The following is an 11,794-nucleotide window of genomic DNA, read 5'->3' as shown; positions in this document are numbered from 1 at the left end:
TCCTAATTTACACGTATTAATACGGACAAGGAACTTTTTTTGTAACAGGAGCCAAAGAAAGAGTTTCTTTGATAACCTGTAACGTCACGTGACCTCCGCCATAACAGTCTGAGGGAGACGGGACAGTTACTGGACTAAAAAACAAACACAAATTCTGCACTTTTCAAATTTACATTGGTCTGTGGGCAACTTTGTCTTTGCCTTTAATTGCTTTCTCTTATTTCAAGCACAAGAAATAATTGAGCAATGTGTCAGAAGGACTTCAGATATAACAATCCTTAGTAGATAATTATTTTTCCGGAGTTTAGCCTATATTGCAAATAAGTGGTATAAAGTTAAAGGGAAACGCATGTCATTGTTAAGGTCACCCGAGGTACCCCAAGAGTAAAACGCACAGTAAATTCGTGACTCTATATTCACCACCATATTCTTCAAGGAAATACTCCGTGTGTTGAATATTTATTGTTTACATCGACAGCCTGGCTTCAAGTGATATCTTTAATACAAAGGTTTGTGTAAATATCAGGTAAAAATTTGACAGTGGTGTCCATCGCCTTGTTGACACCTCAAAAACAAATACTTTAATGCTTTTATTTCTGAATGAAATTTAAATACGTTTTGCAATCACAAAATATTATAGTGCTCACTTTGGTCATGTCTTTGATTTTTAACGCTTTCCATAATGTAGCTCACAGGAGACACAGGACTCCATTAATGTGAAACGTAGGCTACACCATTTCGTCAGGCAGACACCTGTTTTGGTGCGCTCGTCATGGCAATGCTTACACATGGCAATGCTTACAGAGAAAATAGAACTAACATGAATTTACGATATGTAAACATACAGTGTCCACTCCATTGAATAAAATGATACTAGATAATGTAATCTCAAGTAATGAACAGTTTTGTTACCTGTCACCTTTAAATAAAATCGCTTTTAATTAGAATCTGGTTGTTTCACAAATCAAAGCATGCTGCTAGACTCTGTAAGGCGACAACAAATGAATTGTTTGGATTTGATGGACAATAAAGATAAAACTGTTCACGAATTTCTCCTGAAAATAAATCTACCAAACAATAAATTTGTTGTTACTTAAAAGAGGAAATGGAGCTCACGGACATATTGGCAGTTCTCTTACGCACGCACGCACGCACGCACGCACGCACGCACGCACGCACGCACGCACGCACGCACGCACGCACGCACGCACGCACGCACGCACGCACGCACGCACGCACGCACGCACGCACGCACGCACGCACGCACAATTGTGGGATTAGCCTCTCTTGAGGTACTATAGCTATGGACTAACAGGCCCTGCAGAGATTGCAGTCCGAAGGCCCAAGAGGTACCAGATGTAATTGTATATCCAAATTATCTTTGTTTGGTTATCACAAATTGTGAAAGATGCTGACACATCACATCCTGCCTAGTCCTAGTGTATTGTTTTTCTGTAACTCAGGTGAACTTTGCCATACAGAATAACACCTTGACTTGAAATTCTATCTTTATAATGTATCACGAATGCATATCATGCAAATGATGTACATTACAAAGCCACTTTTTCAACTATAGCTTTCCTACTGTTATGAGAATATAATATCGTCTTAACATTTACTTGCAACTGCATTTCATTTTCTGTTGTTTTGAGAATGGACACCACACCACACCACACCACACCACACCACACCACACCACACCACACCACACCACACCACACCACACCACGCCACGCCACGCCACACCATGCCACACCACGCCACACCACACCACACCTCGCCACGCCACGCCACGCCACGCCACGCCACGCCACACCATGTACATGACATCAGCCATGCTGGAACTGGACTTCAGGCACACTGGAATTGGACTTCAGGGACACTGTAAATGGACATCAGACACATCCGAGCGAACATCAGACACACCGTGAACAGACATCAGGCACACTGGAACTGGACTTCAGACACACCGGAAGCAGACATCAGGCACACCGTAAATGGACTTCAGACACACCAGAAGTGGACATCAGGCACACTGTAAATGGACATCAGACACATCGGAAGCAGACATCAGGCACACTGTAAATGGACTTCAGACACACCAGAAGCAGACATCAGGCACACCGTAAATGGACTTCAGACACACCGGAAGCGGACATCAGGCACACTGGAACTGGACTTCAGACACACCGGAAGCAGACATCAGGCACACCGTAAGCAGACATCAGGCACACCGTAAATGGACTTCAGACACACTGGAAGCGGACATCAGGCACACTGGAACTGGACTTCAGACACACCGGAAGCAGACATCAGGCACACCGTAAGCAGACATCAGGCACACCGTAAATGGACTTCAGACACACCAGAAGAAGACATCAGGCACACCGTAAATGGACTTCAGACACACCAGAAGTGGACATCAGGCACACTGTAAATGGACATCAGACAAATCGGAGCGAACATCAGACACACCGGGAACAGACATCAGGCACACCGTTAATGGACATCAGACACACCGGAAGTGGACTTCAAACACACGGGAAGCAGACAACAGACATACCAGAAGGGGACTTCAGACACACCGGAAGGGGACATCAGGCACACCAGAAGGGGACTTCAGACACACCGGAAGAGGACATCAGGCACACCAGAAGTGGACTTCAGACACACCGGAAGCAGACAACAGACACACCAGAAGTGGACTTCAGACACACCGGAAGGGGACATCAGGCACACTGGAAATGGACATCAGACACACCAGAAGTGGACTTCAGACACACCGGAAGCAGACAACAGACACACCAGAAGTGGACTTCAGACACACCGGAAGGGGACATCAGGCACACTGGAAATGGACATCAGACACACCAGAAGTGGACAACAGACACACCAGAAGGGGATATCAGGCACACCGGAAGCGGACATAAGGCACACCGTAAATGGGCATCAGAAACACCGGAAGTGGACTTCAGGCACACAAGAAGTGGACTTCATACACACCGGAAGCGGATAACAGACACACCGGAAGCGGACATAAGGCACACCGGAAATGGACATCAGACACACCGGAAGTGGACTTCAGGAACACAAGAAGTGGACTTCATACACACCGGAAGCGGACAACAGACACACCAGAAGTGGACTTAAGACACACCGGAAGCGACATCAGGCACACCGGAAATAAACATCAGACACACCAGAAGTAGACAACAGACACACCAGAAGGGGACATCGGGCACACCGGAAATGGACATAGGGCACACTGGAAGTGGACTTCAGGTACACCTGAACTGCACATCAGGCAAGAACTGAAACTGAAACGAGAATTTGATTTGTACACACTGTCAAACTTGTAAATACAAAAATATCAGTATGGGAAAAACATACTTGTTTGATTAGAATCAATTCTTATTCGTCCCTTTTCATTGACTTCAACAATGATGTGTTTACCCCTATGTTATATACATTGAAACATCTAGAATGTCCTCAGTATTTATCTTTTTATAGCGTGACCACCCGATCTATTTCGTCGCCTCTTACAACAAGCATGGGTTACTGGGGATCGTCGCCTCTTACGACAAGCATGGGTTACTGGGGATCTGTTCTAACCCGGGCCCCATACGAGCTGCCAGTAGTTATAACATTGATATATATCAAAATGTAACTATTCATACAGTTACACACACAGTCACAAATGACAAACACATCTGTAATTTGGACAGTTTTAAGATTTGGTCAAATGCATACAGTGTTACACAGGTTATCAATTCATGGGTTTATCTGATATTGACACTGTCAGCCACTGTGAACCATGCCATGTTTTTACATGTCACGTGCAGGCAGACCATCCAACCCCGTTAGTTGCCTCATACGAAAAGCATAGTTTTATGGCAAGCAGGGGTTGCTGAAGTAGACAGGCATGAGCTTGACAGGTGACTTGGCAACTCATGCATGACATAAGAAGTCACATAAAGCATTTTAGCAGAATTATTTTTGAAAAGACTGCTTAATGGTTTACAAATACACGATGTAGACTTGACCCAAGAGAGCAATCACATATTGAATACCCAAAGAAAACCATCAACGCCTAAGTGAATGATAACACGTGAGTAAATACTCCAATACTCTGGAGCACTGATTTGAAATATTTATGACACTATTTAAAATGACCCCGTTATTGTCTAAAATACAACAAAAGGAAATAAATAAAACTTAGATGAAATAAACTTGCAAAATTGTTTAATATTTGTTGATTTGTATGACTGGATGCAGACATACGGGGTTCTCATAGTTATTTGAAATACCATCACTTGACAAATTTCACTTAAGATAATCAGGGCAATTTCGGTACACCTTTCAAAACAAATAACTAAATATATATATATATATATATATATATATATATATATATATATACTCACACGCAAAAGAAACGCAAGTAGAGAATGCAGTAAACATGGTATTTATTTTCAACAGTAAAGACAAGAAATACTAATAGGGCAAGATTGACAAAAATTTGACTGAAGGCAGTTTAATGGATTAAAAGGCAGATGGCATAATTGGTTTTTTTCAAATGTTAAGGGCTTACACAGTTTTGGGTCAATACCCAAAATGTCGGTCAATACCTGGTGTGACCAAAATTAGCATTGATCACTGCCACACATCTCCTGTACATTGAGTGGATCAGACGATTTGTGAAGGCCCTAGGGGTCCAGAGCAGCTGTGCGTAGTTCATCAGCAGTTGTAGGGACTGGGCGCACATTGTGCAGACGCCTTTGAACCTCATCCCACAAGTGCTCGATGGGGTTCAGATCAGGGCTGATGGCTGGGCACGGTAGAACACGGATGTTGTGTTGTTGCAGAAAGGCCATGGTAGCTCTGGCAACATGGGGGCGAGCGTTATCCTGCTGGAAAATGTGTTGTTGATGTTTTGCAAAAAATGGAACAACGTGGGGTCTGATCACTTGGTCGATATACCGCTGAGCAGTGACGCCGTGTCCCCGACCTTGACCAACATTCAGAAAGCACATGGGTCCAAGTCTCGCATTAAGTCCAATCCCTGCCCATATCATGAGGCTAGGTCCACCCCATGGATCCCTTTCCACAACGTTTCTGTCAGCGAAACGATCACCTCGACGCCGCCAAATTTTGACTCTTCCGTCTGCATGGGAGACACAAAAGCGACTTTCATCAGAGAAGATGACACGCCTCCACTCACGATGACGCCAATTGCGATGACCCTGTGCCCACTGAAGTCGTGCTTGGTGATGCCGTGGTTGGAGAACAGAACGACGTGCTGGTCGGTGACATCTGAGGTTGTTTGAACGGTTCCTATGTTCCTATGGTCTGTCGAGCACTTTCACTTGCAGTAAGGAACGGATGTCGCTGGTGTTGACGGGTAATCTGCCGATCTTGTCGAGGTGTGCTACCCTAGGACGACCGCTCCGAGGAAGGACATCTGTGGTCTGAGTAGCATTGTATCGATGCAGGAGACGGTAAATTGTGGTTATGTTAACGTTGAAATGACGGGCAACATCTTGGACAGACTCTCCAGCTTCCAAACGTCCGATAGCCTGGTTTCTCTGAATTTGAGTTAGGCGTGGCATTGTTGACCAAAGAGTGGTGGGTCCAAGAATCGGCCACAGTTTTATACCCACCACAGTTCGTGACAGTTCGTTTTCGCGAGAAATGGGTGCATGATACCCACATATTCATTAAAATGGTGCGTTTTGGCGATTCGTTTTTTATGTTGCGTTTTTACTCGAGGCTTCCAAAATGCAACCAAAAATATTGATAACACCATCAGGCTTCACTACATGCTAAAACTCGTATCAATTAATGGTTCCATGTTTGTTACCTATTTGCTTAAAACCACTTGCGTTTCTTTTGCGTGTGAGTATATATATGAAATAAGATATATACTACTCAAAAGAAGTTAAGGATCACCTGATTCTTTCATATTACAATAGTTAATCTCTCACGCCATGACAGATTAACATTACCAATATGAAAGAATGGGGGTGATCCTTAACTTCTTTTGAGTAGTATAATTATGAAAATAACAAACACGATTCATCATCAGACAAAATTCAAAGCAACAGATTCTGTCATATTTAAGTGGCCCAGAGATCCAGAATGCCAAAGATGTGCAGGATACAAAGACTTGCCAGGGTCAGCTCGTCTGAGGTGCCAGATACTATATGGTGTTCAAAACTGAGGTAAACCCAAATACATCCTTCACAATGACCGAGTGCCTGTGTTACTGTGTCAATATTGCTAATCACGCATTGGTAATCATGCATAAAAACAAAACAAAAAACAGCTGACTCTAATATAAGAACATAACTTTTGGACAGTGATCACTCAGGATCTATTCCGGGACACTAAAAAGGGGTTCCCTTGCCGTGAACTGGTTCCAAAATGGGGTGTCCTACCCTTGCCCTGGTTACCTAACCCTAAGACTATATAAGGGGTGTCCTACCCTTGCCCTGGTGACCTAACCCTAAGACTATATAAGGGGTGTCCTACCCTTGCCCTGGTGACCTAACCCTAAGACTATATAAGGGGTGTCCTACCCTTGCCCTGGTGACCTAACCCTAAGACTATATAAGGGGTGTCCTACCCTTGCCCTGGTGACCTAACCCTAAGACTATATAAGGGGTGTCCTACCCTTGCCCTGGTGACCTAACCCTAAGACTATATAAGGGGTGTCCTACCCTTGCCCTGGTGACCTAACCCTAAGACTATATAAGGGGTGTCCTACCCTTGCCCTGGTGACCTAACCCTAAGAAAAAAAGGGGGGCATTGTACCTGGTTTCCTAACCCGAAGACCCTAAAATGGAAGCCAACCCTTTCCTAACCCTAAGACACTTAAAGGGGTGCTCTATCCTTGCTTGGGCACCCTAACCCGAAAACACTTAAAGGGGTTCAATAACCGTGTTCAGGTTCAAAAACCCTAAGACATTTAAAGGGGTTCCTATCCTCGCTCAGGTTGCCTAACCCTAGGCCACTTAAAGGGGTGCTGTACCCTTGCTCAGGTTACCAAACCCTGAAATACGTAAAGGGGTTCCTTATCCTTGCTCAGGTACCCTAACCCTTAGACACTTGAAAGGGTGCTTTACCCTTGTTCAGGTACCCTAACCCTAAGACACTTGAAGGGGTGCCTTACCTTTGCTCGAGTTCCCTAACCCTAAGACACTTAAAGAGCTTCTTTGTCCCTGCTCAGATATCCCAAAACACTTAAAGAGGTGCTCTACCCCTGCTCAGGTTTCCAAACCCTAAAACATTTAAAGGGGTTCTTTATCCTTGCTGGGGGCGCGGTTGGCCCAGTCGTCTAAGGCGCGGCGATTCGCTGTGCAGAGTTGCGTCCCTTGGGCACACCAGAAACCTATGATTGTGGGTTCGAATCCCGGTTCGCCCCGATTATGTTTCTAGGTTTGTCAGCACCCATGCTCGTGGGTTTCACCAAAGTGGTAAACGCCTCAGACCTGCATCACTTCGGGCTTTCCGACCACATTAAGCTGACACGCCGTGATATGACTGGAATACTGTTAAAAGCGACGTTAAACACAACCCAACAACCTTATCCTTGCTCGGGTTCCCTTACTCTAAGATACATAAGGGAGTGATCTTCCTTGTTCAGGTTCCCTAACCCTAAGACGCTTAAAGGGGTGTTCTACATTTCCTCGGGTTTCCAAACCCTAAAACACTTAAAGGGGTTCCTTATCCTTGCTCGGGTTCCCTAACTCTAAGACATGTAAAGGAGTGATCTACCTTGCACAGGTTCCCTAGCCCTAAGACACTAAAAGGGGTGCTTTTCCTTTTCTTGAGTACCCCCTCACTAAAACCCTTAAAGAGGTTCATTATCCTTGCTCAGGTTCCCTTTCCCAACAGATGTTAGCAGTTATTGCTGTGCTTTTGGGAGAACCGCACTCAGCCCACCTTTCTAATTCGGCACACCTTGACTCAAAATCAGCCAATTTGGCTTCAAAACGGTTTTCGCAGTATCCACTTCACATCTTGAAAGCTAATATCCAAAATATTATTGGTGAAGCAAACCCATTTAAACCAAAAACGAAGTTCCTTTCCCATAAGATGTTAGCAGTTATTGCTGTGCTTTTTGGAGAACCGCACACAGACCACCTTTCTAATTCGGCACACCTTGACCAAAATCAGCCAATTTGGCTCGAAACGGGTTTTGGCAGTATCCACATTACTTCTTGATAACTAATATCCAAAACACTGTTGTTGAAGCAAACTCATTTCAAGCAAAAGAGTAGATCCTTTCCCAACAGATGTTAACAGTTATTGCTGTGCTTTTTGGAGAACCGCACACAGCCCACCTTTCTAATTCGGCACATCTTCACTGAAAATAGGCCAATCTGGCTCAAAATGGGTTTCACCATCTCCACGTTACTTCTTGATAACTAATATCCAAAACACTATTGCTGAAGCAAACTCATTTCAAGCAAAAGAGTAGATCCTTTCCCAACAGATGTTAACAGTTATTGCCGTGCTTTTTGGAGAACCGCACACATCCCACCTTTCTAATTCGGCACATCTTCACTGAAAATAGGCCAATTTCGCTCGAAATGGGTTTTCGCAGTATCCACGTTACTTCTTGATAACTAATATCCAAAACACTATTGCTGAAGCAAACTCATTTCAAGCAAAAGAGTAGATCCTTTCCCAACAGATGTTAACAGTTATTGCTGTGCTTTTTGGAGAACCGCACACAGCCCACCTTTCTAATTCGGCACATATTCACTGAAAATAGGCCAATTTGGCTCGAAATGGGTTTTCGCAGTATCTACTTCACATCTGGAAAACTAATGTCTTAAATGATATTTGTGAAGTCAACCCATGCTAACCAAAAGAGTAGATCCTTTCCCAACAGATGTTAACAGTTATTGCAATGCTTTTTGGAGAACCGCACACATCCCACCTTTCTAATTCGCCACATCTTCACTGAAAATAGGCCAATTTGGCTCGAAATGGGTTTTCGCAGTATCCACGTTACTTCTTGATAACTAATATCCAAAACACTATTGCTGAAGCAAACTCATTTCAAGAAAAAAAGAGTAGATACTTTCCCAACAGATGTTAGCAGTTATTGCTGTGCTTTTTGGAGAACCGCACACAGCCCACCTTTCTAATTCGCCACATCTTCACTGAAAATAGGCCAATTTGGCTCGAAATGGGTTTTTGCAGTATCCACGTTACTTCTTGATAACTAATATCCAAAACACTGTTGTTGAAGCAAACTCATTTCAAGCAAAAGAGTAGATCCTTTCCCAACAGATGTTAACAGTTATTGCTGTGCTTTTTGGAGAACCGCACACAGCCCACCTTTCTAATTCGGCACATCTTCACTGAAAATAGGCCAATTTGGCTCGAAATGGGTTTTGGCAGTATCCACGTTACTTCTTGATAACTAATATCCAAAACACTATTGCTGAAGCAAACTCATTTCAAGCAAAAGAGTAGATCCTTTCCCAACAGATGTTAGCACTTATTGCTGTGATTTTTGGATAACCGCACACAGCCCACCTTTCTAATTCGCCACATCTTCACTGAAAATAGGCCAATTTGGCTCGAAATGGGTTTTTCACAGTATCCACGTTACTTCTTGATAACTAATATCCAAAACACTATTGCTGAAGCAAACTCATTTCAAGCAAAAGAGTAGATCCTTTCCCAACAGATGTTAACAGTTATTGCCGTGCTTTTTGGAGAACCGCACACAGCCCACCTTTCTAATTCGCCACATCTTCACTGAAAATAGGCCAATTTGGCTCGAAATGGGTTTTTCGCAGTATCCACGTTACTTCTTGATAACTAATATCCAAAACACTATTGCTGAAGCAAACTCATTTCAAGCAAAAGAGTAGATCCTTTCCCAACAGATGTTAACAGTTATTGCCGTGCTTTTTGGAGAACCGCACACAGCCCACCTTTCTAATTCGCCACATCTTCACTGAAAATAGGCCAATTTGGCTCGAAATGGGTTTTTGCAGTATCCACATTACTTCTTGATAACTAATATCCAAAACACTGTTGTTGAAGCAAACTCATTTCAAGCAAAAGAGTAGATCCTTTCCCAACAGATGTTAACAGTTATTGCTGTGCTTTTTGGAGAACCGCACACAGCCCACCTTTCTAATTCGCCACATCTTCACTGAAAATAGGCCAATCTGGCTCAAAATGGGTTTTCACCATCTCCACGTTACTTCTTGATAACTAATATCCAAAACACTATTGCTGAAGCAAACTCATTTCAAGCAAAAGAGTAGATCCTTTCCCAACAGATGTTAACAGTTATTGCCGTGCTTTTTGGAGAACCGCACACAGCCCACCTTTCTAATTCGCCACATCTTCACTGAAAATAGGCCAATTTGGCTCGAAATGGGTTTTTCGCAGTATCCACGTTACTTCTTGATAACTAATATCCAAAACACTATTGCTGAAGCAAACTCATTTCAAGCAAAAGAGTAGATCCTTTCCCAACAGATGTTAACAGTTATTGCTGTGCTTTTTGGAGAACCGCACACAGCCCACCTTTCTAATTCGGCACATCTTCACTGAAAATAGGCCAATTTGGCTCGAAATGGGTTTTTGCAGGATCCACATTACTTCTTGATAACTAATATCCAAAACACTGTTGTTGAAGCAAACTCATTTCAAGCAAAAGAGTAGATCCTTTCCCAACAGATGTTAACAGTTATTGCTGTGCTTTTTGGAGAACCGCACACAGCCCACCTTTCTAATTTGCCACATCTTCACTGAAAATAGGCCAATTTGGCTCGAAATGGGTTTTCGCAGTATCCACGTTACTTCTTGATAACTAATATCCAAAACACTATTGCTGAAGCAAACTCATTTCAAGCAAAAGAGTAGATCCTTTCCCAACAGATGTTAACAGTTATTGCCGTGCTTTTTGGAGAACCGCACACAGCCCACCTTTCTAATTCGCCACATCTTCACTGAAAATAGGCCAATTTGGCTCGAAATGGGTTTTCGCAGTATCCACGTTACTTCTTGATAACTAATATCCAAAACACTATTGCTGAAGCAAACTCATTTCAAGCAAAAGAGTAGATCCTTTCCCAACAGATGTTAGCACTTATTCCTGTGCTTTTTGGAGAACCGCACACATCCCACCTTTCTAATTCAGCACATCTTCACTGAAAATAGGCCAATTTGGCTCGAAATGGGTTTTTCGCAGTATCCACGTTACTTCTTGATAACTAATATCCAAAACACTATTGCTGAAGCAAACTCATTTCAAACAAAAGAGTAGATCCTTTCCCAACAGATGTTAACAGTTATTGCCGTGCTTTTTGGAGAACCGCACACAGCCCACCTTTCTAATTCGGCACATCTTCACTGAAAATAGGCCAATTTGGCTCGAAATGGGTTTTTGCAGGATCCACATTACTTCTTGATAACTAATATCCAAAACACTGTTGTTGAAGCAAACTCATTTCAAGCAAAAGAGTAGATCCTTTCCCAACAGATGTTAACAGTTATTGCTGTGCTTTTTGGAGAACCGCACACAGCCCACCTTTCTAATTTGCCACATCTTCACTGAAAATAGGCCAATTTGGCTCGAAATGGGTTTTCGCAGTATCCACGTTACTTCTTGATAACTAATATCCAAAACACTATTGCTGAAGCAAACTCATTTCAAGCAAAAGAGTAGATCCTTTCCCAACAGATGTTAACAGTTATTGCTGTGCTTTTTGGAGAACCGCACACAGCCCACCTTTCTAATTCGCCACATCTTCACTGA

General features: G+C 43.1%; 1 protein-coding gene across 1 annotated transcript; it reads left to right on the top strand.

Moving 5' to 3' along the window:
• Positions 1–2,502: 2,502 nt before the first annotated feature.
• Positions 2,503–3,150, top strand: LOC125382952. The gene has a single exon (XM_048401330.1). The coding sequence runs from the start codon at positions 2,503–2,505 to the stop codon at positions 3,148–3,150; it is 648 nt and encodes a 215-aa protein (XP_048257287.1).
• Positions 3,151–11,794: the final 8,644 nt, after the last annotated feature.

Source organism: Haliotis rufescens, unplaced genomic scaffold (genome assembly GCF_023055435.1).
Source record: "Haliotis rufescens isolate VD_foot unplaced genomic scaffold, xgHalRufe1.0.p SCAF_21, whole genome shotgun sequence".
Classification (NCBI taxonomy): Eukaryota; Metazoa; Mollusca; class Gastropoda; order Lepetellida; family Haliotidae; genus Haliotis; species Haliotis rufescens.
This window is presented reverse-complemented; position numbering and strand designations above follow the sequence as displayed.

Coding starts and splice junctions, on each gene's coding strand:
- LOC125382952 (XM_048401330.1), top strand. CDS start 2,503: ATGGACATCAGACACACCGGAAGTGGACTTCAAACACACGGGAAGCAG.